The 21,525-nt window shown below is 42.9% G+C and overlaps 1 protein-coding gene across 1 annotated transcript in view; it reads right to left on the reverse strand.

The window, feature by feature from the left end:
• Nucleotides 1–21,525, reverse strand: part of KTN1 (kinectin 1) — a 114,335-nt gene that overhangs the window by 16,646 nt on the left and 76,164 nt on the right. Inside the window, exons 19-34 of the mRNA XM_077819575.1 lie at nucleotides 20,666–20,700; nucleotides 20,417–20,507; nucleotides 18,900–18,968; nucleotides 16,231–16,268; nucleotides 15,354–15,444; nucleotides 15,133–15,201; nucleotides 11,221–11,258; nucleotides 10,476–10,566; nucleotides 10,303–10,380; nucleotides 8,621–8,658; nucleotides 7,107–7,197; nucleotides 6,932–7,000; nucleotides 6,457–6,494; nucleotides 4,158–4,248; nucleotides 1,993–2,079; nucleotides 58–147 (exon numbers count right to left, since the gene is read on the reverse strand). Coding sequence (XP_077675701.1) covers nucleotides 58–147; nucleotides 1,993–2,079; nucleotides 4,158–4,248; nucleotides 6,457–6,494; nucleotides 6,932–7,000; nucleotides 7,107–7,197; nucleotides 8,621–8,658; nucleotides 10,303–10,380; nucleotides 10,476–10,566; nucleotides 11,221–11,258; nucleotides 15,133–15,201; nucleotides 15,354–15,444; nucleotides 16,231–16,268; nucleotides 18,900–18,968; nucleotides 20,417–20,507; nucleotides 20,666–20,700 — 1,104 coding nt within the window. The remainder of the gene's footprint in view (nucleotides 1–57; nucleotides 148–1,992; nucleotides 2,080–4,157; nucleotides 4,249–6,456; nucleotides 6,495–6,931; nucleotides 7,001–7,106; nucleotides 7,198–8,620; nucleotides 8,659–10,302; nucleotides 10,381–10,475; nucleotides 10,567–11,220; nucleotides 11,259–15,132; nucleotides 15,202–15,353; nucleotides 15,445–16,230; nucleotides 16,269–18,899; nucleotides 18,969–20,416; nucleotides 20,508–20,665; nucleotides 20,701–21,525) is intronic.

Here is a 21,525-nt window from a genome sequence, read left to right on the forward strand (position 1 = left end):
TAGATAAAGAGTATGACAGGTTAGATGCAATGGAATACACAGACTAGCTTATCTTACCAAGTTGGAAGGAAGAGACACCTTGGGAAACAGTTTCTGCAGCAATTCTCTAGTTTCCATCTCTGCAGTCTCCAAGTATTGCTGCCTTTCCTGCATTGAGAGAGAATGGGTCTCATGAAGCAAGTAATCAATTTCATAGACATGGCAATATCCTTTTCTAGGCCTAAAATGGCACATCTAAGCCAGGGCTTCGTTTTAGACTAACGTAGGCTCCATTATTTCAAATATGGCCAATATTTTTCTGAAGCAATTCAGTTTCAGAACTTGGCCTTCACATTGTTTCTTTTTATTTGCATAACATTCTGCTCTGATCTAAAGCATTCCTATGGAATTTTATAGGATCGCTCAGTCACCCTGTCAGAACATGGACTACACTGTACAGAGAAAACGCATCCTCAGATTATGTAGACGCTTCAAATCAGTAATAAAAATTAAGTGATATTTTAATAGTAAAACATTAGAAATTGGAATGTAGAAAGAATCCACATTGGTTTGGATCAACTTTATCCTTTTTTTTTTTTTTATCACCCCTAATTTATACCTAAAGACAGAGGAAACCGTGTTAATGCACATGTGAACCAGGTCAAGAAAGTAATGTTATCTTTTCTAGATTTTTATTTTACTATACTTAACAGGTCACTCCTCCCTGCCGCCCTCTCTCTCAGAACCCTGGATGAAATGGAAAATTATTACTAGAGCTGGGTGAGATTCTATACGTTTCCTTTGCCTTTTTTGGGTGTGTTTTACAATTTGTGGCAATATGAGCCCAATGACAAAAACACAGTATTATTTTTGGGCTCCTTAATGTTAAACAGGACCACCTATGAAATGTTTAGTTACCGTATTTGTAATAGATGGGTTTGTATGGACTTTTTGCCAGTCAGTTAACACACTTCTCTTTATTCAGGATCTTTGGATTTATTCTGAAACAAGGAAAGTTGTACCAACTGTGCTCAAGGGAAGCATTCCTCACTAAATACAATTTATTTTTTTTCATTTGACATATACATTTCTGAGCCTCCTACTCTGCAGTTACTCAGCTGAAAGTGACATCTGCAGCCTTAGTAATTTGGGATCCAGTGTTAGAGACAGATGGGAGAGACACGAGGCCGTGAAGCTACGCAGTTAAATTTAATGTTAGCTTTCAGCAATATAGGCTTTACCGAAAGAAGCAAATGCCAGTTTCATCAAAAATCTTCAGATTAAGAAAGAGCAATTAAAGGTAGCAAGAAGCAGCTACATAAGCCTATTCCTCAAAATGCTGGGCTGAGCTAAGAACATGCAGCTTTCTTTTGAAACATCTTTGGAGATTCAGACCAATTTCCTCCTTCCTCTGGCTAGCTGACCCTCCCTCCACACCCCCCTTTTGTTGCTTCTATTATTAAAGCAGCAACACTTCTACTGTGTTGACATTTCAGGAATTTCAGTCCAAGTTTCCTTTCAGAACAACCCATTCACAATTCCATGATTTCACGCTGAACATGTGTTTCAGCGGGAGTTTGAGCTCCCCATGCTTTCAGGAATAAGAATTTCCCACTAAATTGGGGGGCATGATTTTTATCGAGGTTTTTTAAAATAATCCAATCATTCCTATTCATTCAGCAATAAGCTTATTCTGCCTGACCCCAAAGAGAAAGGCCACTGACCACTGAAAGCAGTTCAGAGGTAAGCGATAGGGTCTGCCTTTTGACAGTTCACCACAAGGATAATGATTAACAATTATGCAAACAAAAACAAATCAGCATGCCCACAAATTAAGAAAAATAAAAGTAATTTAAGACGACAGGTAGAAGCAGAGGTGAAAGTATATGAAAGCTCATTCAGAACAGACTATTTAAATTGCAGTAAAAGTTAAATGCTTCAATTGGAATTAAAAAACCAGCTGCAGATTTGTTTCTAGCTTAATGCATTGTTTCTACCAGTTAACATTACAACCTTGGCAGTCTTGTTCACTTTGTCCTGCAGCAATTTTTCAGTTGATGCCAATGCTTCCATTGCTTTCCAGTTTTTCTCCCGAAGGTCCTAATCATTTTTAGAAAGAACGATTTCAGTTCATCCAATATTCAAACTGTGTCTGCTTTTACTTCAGAGGTATATTTTGCATTACACTCAGTAATTTGCATTTAAATGCTGGTTACTGCAAGATGATTTTGCTGAATAAGATGACGTACACTAGCAAAAACAAGTGTGATGTTTAAGAGTTTGAATGAAGAAAGAAAAACACCAATTTCCCACAAATACACCCACCCATGTAGTCAGAATTGTCCCAGTTGTTATTGTACTACAAGCATATTAGTACTGGGCTAACCACCCTGCACTTTGACTGCACTTGTGAGAAGAAAGAGGAAAGTACTCAGAAGTGAGGAACACAGACACCAAACCACAGATTACAAAACAGAGTTTAGGCATGTGGAGCTGCATAATTTAGAATGACTCTAAATACACATGGAAGTGTATATGTTTAAGTCCCAATCCTGCAATAGGATCCCCTCCAGTAGATCCTTGCACCCAAGCATGGGATCAGGGCCTTGATTTGCATTATTATACAAAACTCATCCTCACTATATGGATTAAAGAGACCCCAGCTTCATTTTTAACCCACCCCTTTTAATTTGGGAGTTTTGCCAGAGTGATGAGCACATTCCCAATCTGCCTGTGAATGACACAGTAATTTGCTGTGCTCCTACTTCTTTCTTGGCAAGGTCGTCACACATGTTCTCCGCAAGACGGATCATATTTCACAGTTTGGAGTCCGAGGTAACTAGTTAACTCGGTTTGAAGATAAAATATTGCACCTCCATTATCTGGAAAGGGTTGCTGGGTTGGGAAGACTGCTGCTCCTTGGGAACTTGCCTTTTCCAGCCTTCAAAACTAACAGTAAGTCCTTAGCAAACTACTGATTAGACTGCTGCATTTTTAGTTCCTAAACAAAAAGCTTGAAATCCAAACATACATTCAACATTTCTGCGTCACCACTTCTGTCGCCTGAATATCCCAACAGCAATGTAATTGTTACAGAAGAGCAAGCACGTCCCAGATAAATTATGGAGCGGAGTGAACCTAAAGGTGTGGTCTCCCATTAGCCTTAACTGTGAAGGGGGCACGTACACCTGGCATTCCACAGAACATGAGCCAGGTATACAAGAGACAAGATCAATTTACTTTTCCATGCTGACTATTCTTTGAGAACATGTGGTCATTGGTCAAGTCCCCACCATTTCTGGTTTTGCTTTGAAGCTATGTTGTTGCTCACCATAGACAAGCGAGCAAGTGCTCTTCTTAGCATTTTCTTGTATTACAGGCATCCCCTCTACATCAGGCAGCCAGAATTTTCTTGACTCATGTGCTTTAGAGATTCTTACATGCTGTTTTGCTTTATAAATAAAGTTTGATCTGTTGGATTTGTCAATGTTTATATATTCATTTTTTCCTATTAAGACACCCATAACATCCTTCTCCCATGCCAGCATGGGCTCCGGACTCCTGTTCTCCAGCCTGGTACAGATTACGCATGTTGTGGAAGCAATGCTGTAGGTTAATGCATGAGAAGAGATGAGTGCAAGCATCACTTTGTTTCACCCATCAGGTGATAACCGGAGCACTGACAAAGCTGCAGTAGAAGGAACACTTGCTGCCCATCACCTTTCACTGTGAGAACTGGGATTAGACATTTTTAGAAGTGGGGGAAGTCAGATTTGAGTCATGAAGGTATTATTTTTCTGTGCTGTCCAACACACAAATCAGATAAAGGCAACAGTCTTCCCCTCACGCCCCAATTTTCCCCAGTGACAGTCTAAGTTTGACATTGCGGTTAACCATGTGAAATTTAAGTTTATGAGAATGCCATTAGATCTTGTTCTCCAGCAATTTCACCTTCCCCCATGGTTAAGAGAATGTACAAAGAATTAAATAGCAAAACTCAAGTGTTCGGCAAACTAAGGGATTCTTTGGGTAGCTGTTCCCAAGGGAGAAACAAAGTGAGCACACACCCTGGTACAGGGCTATAGAATAGAGGTTGTTCTCATGGCAGCAGAATATTGGGCACTGTTTAGTTTTGTGCACACAGAAATACCCCTCAAGTTTTTGAAGAATTCACTTACATTGTTCTTTTTCCTGTGTTGCTCAACAGCATCTTTCAGGGAGCCTAGCTCATTTCGGAGACCGGTGATTTCGGTCTCTTTCCCTGCAATACTGAATTAGCAGAACAGTCAGTCACAAATCTTCACATACAAGATACTCAGAGTGAAATATTGACATTTTCTCCTTCTCCCACTTGGCTTGTAGCGAAGGCGGATTAATGTAGCCTGCATGCAAAACAGGGCAATTCTGGAGAGATCCACCCATCTTGCACAGAGTCACCATCATGCACTACTCATTGAACAAGAACACGATTTCAAACACATAGTCCTCATCTGAAAGGTCTTGCATAATTGTGCCGTTACATCTTTGAATCATTGAATCATAGAATATCAGGGTTGGAAGGGACCTCAGGAAGTCATCTAGTCCAACCCCCTGCTCAAAGCAGGACCAGTCCCCAACTAAATCATCCCACCCAGGGCTTTGTCAAGCCTCACCTTAAAAACCTCCAAGGAAGGAGGTTCCACCACCTCCCTAGGTAACCCATTCCAGTGTTTCACCACCCTCCTAGTGAAAAAGTTTTTCCTAACATCCAACCTAAATCTCCTCCACTGCAACTTGAGACCATTACTCCTTGTTCTGTCATCTGCTACCACTGAGAACAGTCTAGATCTATCCTCTTTGGAACCCCCTTTCAGGTAGTTGAAAGCAGCTATCAAATCCCCCCTCATTCTTCTCTTCCGCAGACTAAACAATGCCAGTTCCCTCAGCCTCTCCTCATAACTCATGTGTTCCAGTCCCCTAATCATTTTGGTTGCCCTCCACTGGATGTTTTCCAATTTTTTCACATCCTTCTTGTAGTGTGGGGCCCAAAACTGGACACAGGACTCCACATGAGGCCTCACCAATGTCGAATAGAGGGGAACGATCACATCCCTCGATCTGCTGGCAATGCCCCTACTTATACAGCCCAAAATGCCATTGGCCTTCTTGGCAACAAGGGCACACTGTTGACTCATATCCAGCTTCTGCAGAAAAGGACCTAGGGGTTACAGTGGACGAGAACTGCTGCCTAGCCATTCGGTCCCTAGTCTGTAGCACTGCATGCGATTCTTCCGTCCTAAGTGCAGGACTCTGCACTTATCCTTGTTGAGCTTCATCAGATTTCTTTTGGCCCAATCCTCCCATTTGTCTAGGTCCCTCTGTATCCTATCCCTACCCTCAGCGTATCTACCTCTCCTCCCAGTTTAGTGTCATCTGCAAACTTGCTGAGGGTGCAGTCCACACCATCCTCCAGATCATTAGTGAAGATAGTGAACAAAACCGGCCCCAGGACTGACCCTTGCGGCACTCCACTTGATACCAGCTGCCAACTAGACATGGAGCCATTGATCACTACCCGTTGAGCCTGACAATCTAGCCAGCTTTCTACTCCTTCTTACTCCTCCTCTTGCTCCCAATGCTTTTGCCTTACTGCTCATTTTAGTTTCTTCCGCCGTTCCCTCCCAAGCCCTAAATCAGACTGCCTCTCTCTCATTGTCTGCCAGACTCCTTTCTTCAAATCACTCCTCAAAACCCATTTCTTCCAGAAATCATTTCCAACAGCTCACCCTTAGTTATCTACTTCCTCCCCTTCCGCAAGGGATGCTTTACTTCTTGTCTATTTTAGATTGCAGGCTCTCTGGAGTAGGGGGCATGTCTGCCTGGGTCCATAGAACCCAGTGTGAGGTATTTAGCAGTATTTAAGTGATTGTAAACCAGAGAAAAAAAGTGACACATTTTAATGCATGAGAATGAGAGCAAGAGACCATTACACACACTGTAAGCAAGCACCGCATAACCTTTAACAATTCTTTCGGGATGCTTCACTTCCAGCTTGTAATTCCTGAGCTTCTCCTCAAGATGTTATTTAGGCCATCCAGGCAATTTCATGACATGCACAAGAATTCACTGGGAAGCAAAGATCTAAAAATTCACTTTGCTTGGAACCTTAAATGAATTTTCATCTCAGCCACCAAAAGAGAAAGGCTAGCCCATTAGCCTTGAGCATATTTAAATTTAAACACTCAGAAATGGCTTGCTTCCACTGTGCCCTCAACGTAGAATAGGAGAGATTCAGGGTTTGCAGAACACCTGAGCTAGCGATTGCAATTCAGAGTTGCATCTGTGAAGCTCCAATTTACCAGACCCCTAACTTATTACGCTCATTTCTCACTTGCATGCCTAAGGCTTTTCAAAACCATTTGGTTTGTATTAGGTACAAGTTTTCAGTGCAGTAATGGAAGTCACATGTATTAAAAAACAACTAAGAGCAATACTTACACTTGCAGCAGCTCCTCGCTTCGGACAGCCAGAGACGCCTACAAACAGATCAGAAATGCATTAAACCAAATGAACAGTAGCTGGGAGTGCTGTCGAGGAGGTGTCTTGCTTTGCTCACCAGCACTCCCTGCCAGATCAAGCAGCAACGTTAGCTGTCTCCTGTCCAGTCTTTTTTGGCCAGAAGGTTGGTGACTGCGACACGTGGCCTGAAGGGTAGGGAATGCGAAGCAGGGGAGCAATGTGGTGGGGTAATCAAGACTGCAGCATGGATGCAGACCCACAAAATAAGAGGAAGAATAGGGACAGAGAGACTAGATATCCAGCAAGTGGAAAACAGTTAAAAGTTCCCCTAACATGTCTTTAAATTGTTCCAGGATTGGTGCAGCTGATAAAGAATGGGGATTAGCCTGCTGTGCATACTCTCAGCAATGTACCCCATCAATGTCAGTTATCAAAGTCAAAGTGGGAGCCGTACCTGCTTACAGGTCTCTTGCTTCAATTCTTGGATTTGCAATTTAAACAATTCATTTTCTTCTTGTGCCTCCTGTACAAATAAAGAGAAGCTATGACATTATCTTCACGCCCCTGCACTCCTCTTTACCACCCAGGACACTAGTGCATAGGGTGCTTATTCCCCATTAACATCTCACCTGTAACTGGTTTCCTTTGTTTGTAATTTCTCTCCCCCTTTCTTCTAAAACAGCCTCCATCTTCTTCACCTGTTCTTCCTTCTCTTTCAATCTGCGACATTAATTCAGGAAATCAAAAAGTGCTTTGACTAAAAAATAAGTATCACTCTGGATAAGAGTTTGATGCTCTAGAGTGGGCTGGCTTCACAACAGTCAAGAAATTAAGCCTGTACATTTACAGCATATACATGACAGAGTGCTGCCAAGCAAGGTCAATCTGCAGGGACCACCACAGCACGAAGTAGTCTCCACATACAAGCAATCTATGACCTCTATGCCAAGAAAGCCAAAAATAGTACTAGTTGTGATACTGCGGACACCTGCCGACTAAGAACTGGCCTGAAGCCACTGAGTCATTTCACAGGTCACTAAACAGCAAATTCATTTAGTCACTATCAACCTACGTAACATTCAAACCAGAAATAGGGGAAAGGTTACAAATCCCCCTCCAGCTCGCTCCCTAGAAAATTAAACCTGGCTTCTGTGATTTCAACCTGGAATCCCAGGTTTGGCCCGGACATAGCTAGAGTGTCACCTGAGGCACATGGCCAGGGACAACGTTTCAAGATTGGAAAAGGCGATTCCATCTCTCTTTTATTGGGCGTGGGACATTACCAAGCGTTGTGGTGGATTCTTCATCACTGTCAATACGGGCCTGCGTTATAGGCGGGCAGACTAGATGTTCACAGTGGTCCCTTCTGGCTTTATAATCTATGAATGGTCTCTCTGAGAAGCACAGTAAGCTATCTGAATCTAAAGGCGTTTAAAGCAACTCTCTTATGAAACACCAAATACAGGTGTCCATTATCTATTTTCATGTTAGAGAATGTTGTCACACTGACTGTTAGCATGAAACCAAAACAACAATGGAAAATGGAACAACGTTTCTTTACAGATCAAGTGGTAGAGTGCTTCAGGAGTCTTGTGGAGGTAAATTAGCCCTCTGTACCTCTTGCTGTTTAGCTGGTTGCTGCCTGAGTGGGTACTTCTACGCATCCCGTGGTAGCAAGCGGATCTCAGAACCCAAAGTCCAATTTAAAAGTGCCGTGTACGCAGCTATTTTTAGCACGGCAGCGCAAGCCCAAGCCTGTCAATCTGCACTTGAAGGCTCGAGGACACGGACTGTGTAGACGTACCCTTCGATGCTGTATAGACCCTGGTCAAACGTATGCTTTATGTCAAAGTAGGTGGGGAGAGAACAGAATACCGAGAGTGCTGAACACATAAGAACTACTAGGCATGTGTTAAGATTCTAGTTAGATGAAAGAAGCCTCTATGACCACTTCTTTTGCTCTGTGTATGCGCACTAGTATTTAGTCAGGCCGGCGCACTTCCATCAGCACTAAAGCTTACTACAGCAAAGCAGATACAAATTCCCACAGTGAAGTCCCACATATTTCAATTTAAGATAAATCACAGCACAGAGACCAGAAAGCGCAGAAGAGGACACTTGAGAAGCTGCTCGGCATACTTACAAGCCCTCCAGATCCTGGACTTGTAACACAGCAGATACCTATCAAATAGAAACATTCAGACCCATACTGACAGCACAGTAAACACCTTCAGTTTAACAGTGAACATTTACATCAGTCAGAATGACGATACCTAGCTCTTATATAGCACTTTTCATCAGTAGATCTCAAAGTGCTTCATAAAGGGAACAGAAAATGAAGTGTCACTTTTCTAGGAAAGACTAAAGGTTTTTAGGTCAATTGAGTTTAAACATTTATATTGCTCCAAAACAGCATAACGCCAAATTTTAAACCAAAAAATAAAAACAAAACACAAACAAAAAACACAAAAAACCCCACATCACCACAAAACTGATGCTAACTGGCACAGATCAAACTCAACCAGCCTCTACCACCTCCACCCACCAGTGGGATAAATTACTCCCTGGCTTCAGGACTGACTTAAGACAGAGAATGTGTGTTTGGCACCACTTCTTGCCCTCATAAAAAATGAGCCAGCTTTCAGCACTGCAGAGTTAATTCATGCAGCAGCAACCTACCCTGAGATCATGCTGCATGCCAGCCCTTTGGTGCCCCATGCAGGGACCAAAGAGCAAAATCCCAGCCCATCACAACTTCTGTGATAAATCAAAGGGGAGAGGCACTCAGAAATTCCAGGCCAGGGCTTTACATGCACCCGGGAGATAGACACAAGACAGAGCATACATGTCACGCTCACATCAGTCTGAGACACTGAAAGACAGGCAGTCTGCATTAGCTACAATTACCATGTGGTCTGCACACAGAGCTCTAAGAAGTGCACACCACTTCAATTCAGCCTCAAGGTGCCAAAAAGCAGATAAATGTGATAAAGTTCACAAACTTCAAAGGCTTCAGATCACTGCTACCGCCACTATTGGTAAGAAACCACCTCAATTTTTGCAACTTTAGCCTTGTCTTAATGAACTCAGGCTAAACCATGACAAGCCATTGCAAACCGAAATAAGCATGTCCACACAGCCTTTTGCACTGGTTTAACCAAGGCCTTGTTTACATATGGAATTATTCCAGAATAGATATTGCACTTTAAATTCACACTCTACCTTAATACAAGTTAACTTTCAAGTGTATACAAGTCCTAAATAGGTTTAAAATTATTAAGTTAAACCAGGGCCTGCCCTTTCAAATGGGCCATAGGTAGAAACAAAAAGCAAGTGTGAAGGAGTGTACTACCCCTTTAAGGGTCAGACTAGGGTGTAAACAAGGAGGATCTGCCCCACTCTAGGGCTGGTAATTTAAACAGGAATAGGAAGCTGAACTAGAGAGAGGGAAGTGTATTAGAACTAGAAGCCATGAAGGCTGCAGCAGGTGATGGTGGTTTTCCTGAGGCCCTAGGAGACTAACTTAACCAGAGGCTTTGTTCTGTAGACTTTAAGTTGGGAGCTCTGACCCAGGTGAGGGGAGGACCCTATGAACTGTTTACTGTACTTGCTCCAGTCCTGTAACCTTATTAAAAAGAGAAATGCTATTTTGTTAATGTGTGTTGGCTCCTCCTTGCCCTGCAAAAGTCACTCTGTTACTGCCCCAATCAGGGGAAGTTAAGGCTGGGCGCACCCACAATGGCTTACCAGGGGCACACTGGGATGGCCCATGCCTTTACAAAAACCCAAACACGTTGCCAGACCATTCTGTTCTGGAATCCATACCTGCTCTAGCTGTTCCAAGTTCTGTTGCTCAAGTTCCTGAACTTTACTGGTTAAGTGGGTAATTGTATCTTGTTGACTCTTTGGATAGAAAAAGATGTTAAGTGTCTGTGTAAATTCTGTATTCATAGTTATTGCATCAAACATTTTGCTGGACAATAAAAGAAAAAGTTTACCTGCAACCATTCTCCTTTCTTAGCAATATCTTTCTCCTTCTCTTCCAATAAAGCCTCCATAGTTTTCATCTGTTCTTCTTTCCCCTTCAACCTGTACCATGCACAAAGAAGTGTTTTATCCATTTGGAAAAAAAACTAACTTAGCAGTGAGTGCATAACAAACAAGAGCAGGCTGCACAATCAAAGGCTCCACTGCAGTTTATGCCAGCTGAAGAGGAGTACGAACACTTGCATTTCACTTTGCTTTTGCAGAGAGCTTGAAAGGTGCACTTGATCAATGCTATAGCTCATTAAATCAAAGTGGACCGAAATTCTGCACCGATATACATTGTAGGGATTCCATACACATTTCCCCTTGTCTCAAGATATTTCCCCTTGCTACATGAAAGGGGCAGAATTGATAGTTATGGAGATTTATGTCATATTTTTCTACATACGTACAGAAAGGATACCAGTGTAAACGTCCCACATTGCCCTGCCAGCATTTCTCAACTCTGACTTGGATGTAGCATCTGTCAAGTAGTTGGGTCTCTATGCCCACTGAACACCTGACAAATCTGCTCAGCGATCTTGGCAAATAGCCCAGCTATAGCAACAGCATTCGTAACAAGGATGCTTGTCCACTAATACCACTTGCTCATTTCACACAGAATGGACATCAGAGAAGCTGAAATGTTCTTAAAACAAAATTTGAAGACGGGTGCCACAGAACAGATTAGATGCTTCTGTTAGCAACAGTACTTACAGGTTCTGAAGGTCCTTGACTTGTGAAGTGATCGATACCTAAAAACAACATTCGGTACTTAAATCACTCCTATAAGGTTGGGCTATCCACACCAAAGTCCAGTATATATAGGTAAGTAAACAGACAACTACTAAAATTAGTTTAGGGAGGAAGAATGCGAAAACAAGGTCATTAGAGATTGTTAAAAGGGCCACTGCCTAGTAGTTTAAGTCTAGAAGGCAGGTCTGTAGGGAAGAGTTACAAAACTGACCATCATTTACACACTTTTCATAATGATTTAGCACATCCCCTGCGGTGTCAGAAATAGAAGCACTCCAGCACTGGGCCAGTGTATGAGAACCAGAGGTGTAAACTGACCCTAAAGACATCTGTTTTGTTTCACTACCCACCCTGAGTGAAGTTCAAAACAGATGACCTTCTTTTATTAATTTAGATCTGAACACAAGAGATTTTTAAATAGGATTTCCAGATTGCCAGTGCCCCTTAAAGTCTCTGTTCAAAGGAAGATGCCAAATAGAGTGTTTCATTTTTGTGGGTGGATGAAAGGTTACCTGGAATATTTTTTTGTTTGAATTCTAGATCAAACAGTACACTACCAGTCGACGGGGCACACTCCTAGCAAGAGACCTGGCAGGAATCACAATAGCTCAAAGCCCATTAACTCACTCCAGTAGGTAGTACCCTCCTCCAGTGCTGCATTAGAACCTGAATTATTTTCAAGGCCTTGTCTACAGCAGAGAAATGCATCATGCGAAGTAATGTTTGTTCCACTATAAAAACACCTCATGCCCATACCCGCAGGCGCGTCAAATCGTTTACAGGGGAACTAGTTAACGTTTAGAGCAGACTACGCATCAGCGCCAGGCAGTGTTGGGTCCTCAGACTTTTTGGTGCCAGTGTAGACTGACTAGCCAAAAGGGTTCGACTAGTGTTCTGCTAACACTCCACAGTGCACTGGTGGTTTCACAAAGTCTCCCACAATGCACTGCATGAGCACAGCTCTCACCTCCCGGAGCAGCACTTCAAGGAGGGGGTGTCCTATATAGCACTCATGAGACTGCAGTTGCACATTGTGTTCAATTCTGGGCACGCTACCAGAGAATTAAGGGAAAAAAACAGAGCAATCAAGACCAGGAGGGAATGCTTTAGGAGAAAAGATTAGACAGAAAAATTATGTATAACTTTGACGAACACCCTCTAAATCAGGGGTTCTCAAATGGGGTCGTGACCCCTCAGGTTATTACATGGGGGTCATGAGCTGTCAGCCTCCACCACCAATGACTGCTTCGCCACCAGCATTTATAATAGTGTAACTTAAAAAATAAGAACAAAAGAATGGCCCTACTGGGTCAGATCAAATGTCCATCTAGCCCAGTATCCTGTCTTCCAACAGTGGCCAGCGCCAGGAGCCCCAGAGGGAATGAACAGAACAGGTGATCATCAAGTGATCCATCCCGTCGCTCATTCCCAGCTTCTGGCAAACAGAGGCTAGGGACACCATTCTTGCCCAGCCTGGCTAATTGATGGACCTATCCTCCATGAATTTATCTAGTTCTTTTTTTAACCCTGTTATGGTCTTGGCCTTCACAACATCCTCTGGCAAGGAGTTCCACAGATTGACACTTCCTCTTATTTGTTTTAAATCTGCTGCCTATTAATTTCATTTGGTGACCCCTACTTCTTGTGTTATGAGAAGTAATAAACAACACTTCCTTATCTACTTTCTCTACACCAGTCATGATTTTATAGACCTCAATCAGATCTCCCCTTAGCAGTCTCTTTTCCAAGCTGAAAAGTCCGAGTCTGATTAATCTCTCCTCATACGGAAGCCGTTCCATACCCCTAATAATTTTTGTTGCCCTTTTCTGAACCTTTTCCAATTCCAATATATCTCTTTTGAGATGGAGCAACCACATCTGCACACAGTATTCAAGATGTGGGCACACCATGGATTTATATAGAGGCAACATGATATTTTCTGTCCTATTTTCTATCCCTTTCTTTAATTATTCCCAGAATTCTGTTCGCTTTTTTGACTGCCACTGCACATTGAGTGGATGTTTTCAGAATACTATCCACAATGACTCCAAGATCTCTTTCTTGAGTGGTAACAGCTAATTTAGACCCCATCATTTTATATGTATAGTTGGGATTATGCTTTCCAATGTGCATTACTTTGCATTTATCAATATAGGTTTTTAATTTATAAGGGGGGGTTGCACTCAGAGGCTTGCTGTGTGAAAGGGGTCACCAATACAAACGTTTGAGAACCACTGCTCTAAATATTTGAAAGGGATGAGCGCCGACAAGAGAGAACAGTATGGGTAGTGCATCGAGGTGTAACTGGGAACAACAGGGTGAAACCAAGAAAAATAAAGTACAGGCAAAATATCAAGCAACATCCTGACAGCAAGATGGAGAAGACTGCCTCGACAACGGTATCCTAAAAAGGGACAGTAGTCCCATTGTTTGGGACACCAGATAAACTAGGACATCTGACAGGTTTTTACCTCTTCGCTCCTGGTAGATGGAGTGAAAACTCATTCTGCAAAGACTTGTTTTCAACTACTGGCTAAGGAAAGAGAATGGCTGGCATGTTTACCTAAAGAACAGAAATGCCAAGAGCACAGACCCTCTGGCTTTAGAGGGGATGGACAGGATTTGACAGGAGGAAAACTTGAGCAAGAACCATTTTGACCCAGTAGCTTTGAGCTGGTAGAGCAGCTGAAGCCGGACAGTAAGAGGAAGCTCCTTCACCGTTTGTAGTCAAAGGGAAGAGAACACTGGAGGCACCATAGGGTGCCAGGGCTCTACTAAACTAAGGTGCTTAACTGCTGGAACTAACTGCGCAGAGCTTTGAGCTACAGGAGTTCTCACCAAGTCTCTCACTAGCAAGCACAGGACTCTGAGTACCTGTTATGGGGTCGCTGAAGATGTCGTCTGTTAGACTGTATCTTTATAGTTTTGTACCCTATAACCAAGGCCTTCATTTTGGTTTGTAGAGATTTTTACCAAAAAAATTCCCAGGTTTTACAAAAAGCTATTTTTTTACTGATTTTCATCTGAATTTTGGACCACTAAGGAACGTGAAGAGACTGATGATGTTAGGAAAATCCAATACACTACATTAGGTAGACGTGTTTATGCTAAAAATAAGTTCGTCTAAGTGTCAATGCGAGACTGTCTGTTAAAGTAAGGCTGTGTAAGATACATACATGTGCATACATGTACATCAGTGCTCAAATCCTAAATAAAGTGCCAGAACTCCCTAGACCTGACTCCCTGCTCGTGAAGGAAAGGTGTCGTCTCAGGTAACCTGGCTGGACCTGAGGGGAATCCCAGAGACCCGTTTCCCTGCTCCAGAAGGAGAGATTGGGGCTTGGTCACCTGGAGAGCTCAGGTAACTGATCCACCATCTCTCCTTCCTGAGCAGGCCCAGAAACAGAAGGGATAAAAGGAGACAGAGTGGAGAGATGCCACCTTCTCCACCCCCACATCTTCTGGGCCCCCTTCGGCAGGAGAAATGGCAGCTTGGTAACCTGGGCCACCATCTCTCCTGCTGGAGTGGTGAGTCGGGTCAGAAGTACTCTTACTTTTCTCTATTCATTGGAGTTTTCCCCTCTCCCTCGGTATTAACCCTGATATTTAGCCAGAAAACTGAAGTTAAATTTTTGCACTGATTTTCACTCTTTTTTTAAAAAGTATTTTGTAACAAACCCTGAAATTCCCAGGAAATGTTAAACACAATAACCAGAAATGAAGGCCTTGCCTACAACAAACTTCACCCTATAAAACCAGGCCTCATCCAGTGACAGGCCCCGGTAAAACAGCGGATGTACTAGAACAGATATGCTAGTAAGCAAAGAATCCATTGCAAGGCTGCCTCATACTTCCAGCTCTAAGGAATTTTACCTGTTTTTCCATCTCAAGCTGGGTATTTCCTACTTCTTCTTTCAGAGCCTCTATTTCCTGTGTGAAAGCCTTTCCAATGACAAAACAGACAGGATTGGACAATGGAGACAGCACCACAAAATGGATTCTACAAGTTTATTACTAGCAAATGCAAGGCAAGAACAAATAAATGGTAGTAAATAGCACAGACACAGAAAGGCAACAGCACGACTGATAGGTACCTGAACCATTTTCTCCTTGTTTGCAACTTTGAGGACTTCAGCCTCCAGCAGTTCTTCCACCGATTTTATCTTTCCATCCTTCTCACGGATTCTTAGCACAGAAGAGAGAGGAGACATCACAAGCTAGTTGAACTACTGTAAGTGATCTTCATTGTTATTAACATCACAGTAGCCCCTAAGAGCCCCAGACATGCCCCTCTGTGCTAGGTGCTGTACATCAGTAACAGACAGTCTCTGCCCCAAGGAGCTTACAATCCCAGTTCAGAACCAGATAAGTGGGTATCATACATACACCAGAGGAGCGGAAGGAGGGGGATAGGGCAATGTGGTACAAGCTTGCTTTTGCAATAATTAGCTCTGTTTACCATTGGTAGGTCCCTAGTTTTGTTTTTAATCAGTAGCAGTAGTCCTAGTATGCCACCTGCCTACCTTCAGATTTCATGTTCTGGCAAACATGCTTCAGCAAAATATTTACCTCTGTATTTTTGTTTTTCTTAACTTTTAAAAGTAAGAAATACAAATCCACTCCTTTCACACACATTAAAGGAGAACCTGCCAATAATCTCATGGTCCAGCACCTAGTGACCAAGGACAGGCCTAGAACCCTAAGGCCTGGGCTAGCTAAACTAGTGTGAGTCCTACTTCAATCAACTCCTGTCCCCCTACACTATTTAGTGTAGATCTATTACTGGATTTACAGAAGCATTAGTTTAGCTTGATGTGTTGCTCAGAGTTCACACAGCCATGCAAACTTTGTGCACCTGATTAAAATGGGATGTTCAGGGGAGGCAACATACCCCTGAACATAGTGAAGAGGAGTTGGAAAAGAGGGATGAGGTTTAGGGAAGAGGTATAACAGGTTCATAATGCTACTTACACTTTCTGAAGTTCTTCCACCGCTGACTCGAAAGAAATCTGAGCAAAACAAATATTTAGTTTAGAGAGACTGAAGAGTTCAAAGTAACTAACTGGTGGTGGGAGTGGGAGGGAAAAGGCCTGGAGAGAGCAGGGATCAGTAATGGGACACAAAGCTTCGCAAGCTCTAAAATGCCGGTCTGAATTTGGACTGGGTTTGTAGTCGCCCTAAGTTTTTATCATAGGATGGTAGTTTGATGGCTTCTATGGTGGTCCCTAGTGGACTAGTGTCCACCATCATCAAAAAACTCATCCAAGTTATTGCAGCACGCTCCAGAATAACCTTCCCCAAAAAGGAAAGGTTCAAGATGAGGTATTAACTGGCAATGTCTTGTGAGATAAAGCCCAGTCACTGCTTCTTTAACAATGGTCAAGGCATACCACGAAGGCATTGGAATTACCATAGTGTGTAGGTAGCCTAGGCACGGACCAGCACCCAGTTGGGCTAGGCAGGCACTGTCCAAACACAGACCAAAAAGACAGTGGACTAAAACCTCTGGTTGGCTTGCTCAGGCCCTTACAGTCACCAATCCATTTTGCAGGTCACAGACAGCATTCCCAGTGCAATGAATAACTCTGTGTACAAGTGCAAGTCACGCCTTGCTAATTAAGTGGGTAGGTTTATTAGTACCTATAGTAAATATATATATATATATATATATATATTTTATATACATACACACACATATATATACATACATATACATACAATCATTGACACACAGTGCCTAACAGACTTATTTGATATCACCAGATCATCATGATGATCTGTATTTCCTTGAGCTTTGGGGAGGACTGAGATAGATGGGGGCTGAGATATTGGGGAAAGCAAGAGGCAGATAAATTCCTTTGCCAACTGACTGGTTTAAAGTGATTGGGATTTGCTGCTGGATTTGTTATTCTTTTGTACAGATTGCATTTTAGCAGCCAGTAAAGCAAGTAGAGACTGGGGATAGATACTGTACATTTATAAGAGTCAAAATCAATAAGTATAAATTTATAAAGGCTCCCCGTGAGACTTTTGTCAGTATTAAAAGCGCTTTCATGAAAACAGCACTGTTTGGCTGAAACCTGGTCCCAGCTGGTGAGCAGACTCTTGCAACTGCCCAAAGAATAAAACAAGAGCATTTTATAATGTACACATACACTCACGCCCCCCAAAATTAGAAGAACATCAAAGTTGTGATCATATAATTACCCACCATAATTCATATGTACCAGAGGGCTACATTCAGGTTTCCTAGGCAACCTTACTTCTGGCATTTCCCAATTTGAAGGTTTGACTTTGCAACTTTAATATTTTGAACATAGGTGGAGGGTGTGGGTGCAAGCGTGGAGACTGGGACTGGCGAGCTAAGAAGAATGGGGCCAGAATGAGGCGCAAGAAGTGGGAAAAGAGAGTCCCACTTTGGGGAACAGATGAAAGAATTTATACCACTAGTGCCTGCTCCTTTCCAGAAGCTGGAATGGAACCCAAGATTCCACCATTCCTCTGCAGTCAGTGAATATCTGGATCTAATGGTTTCAACCCTGCTGATAACCCATGTGGGTACCAAAAAATTGTACAAAATTATGTAACTAAAGATTGTCTCAATGCATAGAGGCGCAAGGGGGGTAAGGTAATCTCTTATTGGTAGGGCCCTACCAAAATCACGGCCATGAAAAACGCATCACAGACCGTGCAATCTGGTCTTGTGTGTGTGTTTACCTTGTACAATACAGATTTCACGGGTGGAAAACCAGTGTTTCTCAAAAGGGAAACCCCAAAAGGGAGTTGCACGGGGGGGCCACAAGGTTACTTGCAGTGGGGAGGGGGAGTTTGACAGTATTGCCGCCCTTACTTCTGTGCTGCCTTCAGAGCTGGGTGGCGGCAGTTGTTGGCCAGGCGCCCAGCTCTGAAGGCAGCGCCCCGCCAGCCGCAGGGCAGAAGTAAAGGTGGCAACACCATACCGTGCCACCCTTACTTCAGCGCTGCTGCCTTTCAGATCTGGGAGGCTGGGGAGTGGCAGCTGCTGACTGAGGGCCCAGCTCTGCAGGCAACAGCGCAGAAGTAAGGGTGGCAACACCATTCCGTGCCATCCTTACTTCCACACTGCTGCTGCTGGTGGTTCTGCCTTCAGAGCTGGGATCCCAGCCGGCAGCTGCTGCTCTCCAGCTGCCCAGCTCTGAAGGCAGAGCCGCCGCCAGCAGCCCAGAAGTAAGGGTAGCAGTACCACAACCCCACTTACAATAACCTTGCGACCCCCCTCTCCCCCCCACTTTTTTTGCGACCAACTCCTTTTTGGGTCAGGACCCCTAGAATTACAATACCACCATGAAATTTCAGATTTAAAGAGCTGAAATCATGAAACTGATGATTTTTTTAAATTCTATGACCATGAAATTGACCAAAATGGACCATGAATTTGGTAGGGCCCTACTTATTGGGCCAACTTCTGTTGATAAAAGAAATGAGCTTTTGAGCTACACAGAGCTCTTCTTCATAATACATACACACAGGTGCCAAATTAAAGTAACACAGGCAATCTCAGTTATGGCATTTCCTAACTTCTGAGTGCTTGACTTTTAAATCTTAATAGTGTTCTTTTAATGTAGTTTGCAGATAATATAATTTAGGATTTAAAGTATTACCTGCTCTGATTGCTGAATTTGCAGATTCTGAACTTCTTTTTTCAAGGATGAATTTTCTGCTCGTAGTGCCTTTTAAAGAGAAATACACAGGAAAAGTGAAAAATGCAGTTTTAAGAAAGATCAAAAACAAATTTGTTCACAGCTCCTTGGAGGATACCTCATAAAAGCAATATTCTCCTTTAAGTTTTTATCTCTCTCAATTAAACTGATTCCAACTGAAACAGGACAGAAATTAAAGATGGAAAAGACCCACCTAGATCTAATCTCCCTACGCCCTGCCAGTATAGAATGTTTTATCTAGTTTAGTTTTACATGTCAAGCGAAGCCAGTAATTTTTTCTTATTATTTTAGCCTAAAAAGTTTCCTTTTCTTATTTTTACCACTGTGAAACAAGCCTCCCCTGTCTTGGAATTTACACTCCCTTCAAATACCTGTCAACCTTTCTGACCCCTTAAAAACTGCCTACCCACAATATGTACATTTGTAGTTTATGGTGGCAACCACCATTGTATCTGAGCACCATCCAAATACCAGCAATAGTCACTCCTCTTCTCCTTCCCAGCAAGTAGCATTAAAGGGCTTGAACAGAATTACAGGAGGGGGGCACGGGCAAGAGGGGCGTGGAAATACTTCTTGCAGGAATGTTAGGTTAAAAAAAAGTTTTGCAGCGAGTTCAGTAATCATTGCAATTTCATCTGATACCAAGTTCCCTGGCCTCCATTCCACCTCTGTGAAAGTCCTCACTTGAACTTTGAATGCCAGCCTTCACACCTTGAACTAGACACTAATTCACAAGGAGCTAGAGCAGTGAAGAGCACCAGGGTGATGTGCCCACAGCAACTTTGGTTGCTTAACAACCAGATTGTTGCTTTTTCTGCAAACTGTAGCTTTTTCATGGCAGATGGCTTCATTCCTAGATCGGAGTTTCAGTCATTGAGCCGGTCATTCACAAGTACATAAATCTCCATGCTCAGATTGGTGTTCTACAGGAAAGGGGCAGTATTCTGGCCAGCTACAGGTGGAAGTGTTTTTTGCCACTGCGGCTTTCTGGGCTTCCCATCAATCTAACGTTCTTCCATTTTGATGTATTTACAAATACTTCTAGGAGGACAATAAAAGCAAGTTCGATCCATTTATAATTTACTTCATCTACCAACTACCATTAGACTAGAAAAATCACAGAAGCCACAGTAATAATCCCAAGAGTTTAAATAACTTTTTCTAGATGTAAGCTTGTCACTAATCACTCTGGACATACACATATGGGATCGCACTGTTTTATTCCTGACCAACTAGGACATTACCAAATTCCTCTAGAATAAGAACAGACTGTTCTAACATGTGCATGAAAACATCAGCAGCAGGAAGTGAACACTTTGGCCTCAAAGAGGTCACTTTTCCTATTCAAAGGAAATGTTCTGGAACCTTGACATGCGGATCCACAGCTCAAAGTTACATATAAAATGAGAAACCCCAGTCTATTTCCCACCCATGATAATATTGCAAGAGATTTTTACCTTCAATTCCTCCTCCCTATTAGCCACTTGTATGAGCCCAGCTTCCAGCAGTTCTTCAACCGTCTTTATCTTTTCATCCTTTTCGGTAATACTGAGAGATTAAACAAAGATGTTACAACATATTCTTCATGAAGAAACAAGTTGGCCCTACAATAAATTTTCAGGGGGAAAAAAAAAAAACAGTAACCTTACTGCCATAGGAACAAGTAGGTATTTTAGCTTCCTTGATGGGCGCCGAAAATCCCTTACCTCCTTTCCATTTGCTCCAACAGCTCTTTATTAGCCTATAAAGTATGAAAAGCTGGTCAGCGATTGTCACTGGTTTAAGATTTAGTAACAGAAAGGACTGGTTAGCATCAGCTTGTCTAGACACTGAGTTTTTGGATTAAACTAGTCCAAGAGGTAGAGTTTTCATAATGTGTGCCCCCAAGACTGCTCTTGGAAAGCGGGATTTGAACCCGGTAGGACAGTGGTGCTGGGCCAGGCTAACTTTTATACTCTTCATATTAGTTCACAAACAGCAAGGAGCTCTGGACACCAGGCTCAATATCATGAGGTGCCAACCGCCCCGTAACTCAGACGACGTCGATGAGTTTTGAAGGTGCCCAGCACCCTGCAGCATCTGGCTCAGAACTTCCAGCCCACCAACCTGAACACCTACAAGTGTAACCAAGATTAGAGTTTCTACATTTTCCAAAACCATGTATTTAGCTGGGGCACCACGCACCGGACTCTGGCTTTTACATCTATGCAAGGGCCAACAGCAGTGCATGCTGGCAGCAGCGTTTTTAATGCCACCCACAAAGGAGGAGGAGCTCAAGCCAACAGCTGGAGGAAATCCTGCAGTGATACTTCAGGCTCCAAGGTGCCAGTTGGGAATCTCTAACTGTCACACCTTAGAACAATGGAGCCGTTCCAGGAGTAGGAGCTGCTGATTGGTGGCTATAACTGCAGCCAAGCAGATTTCAAAGCTGAGGCAGCAAGACCTGTGGTGAAAGGGTAAAGCCATGTCTTTTGCTTTTCACAGGCAGCCACGACCAGCTTGTCTGGTAGGTGAGGAACAAGCTACGTGGGGGAGTGCTCCAGGTAAGAGATCAGGAATAAGACTG

Source organism: Eretmochelys imbricata, chromosome 6, assembly GCF_965152235.1.
Source record: "Eretmochelys imbricata isolate rEreImb1 chromosome 6, rEreImb1.hap1, whole genome shotgun sequence".
Lineage (NCBI taxonomy): Eukaryota > Metazoa > Chordata > Testudines > Cheloniidae > Eretmochelys > Eretmochelys imbricata.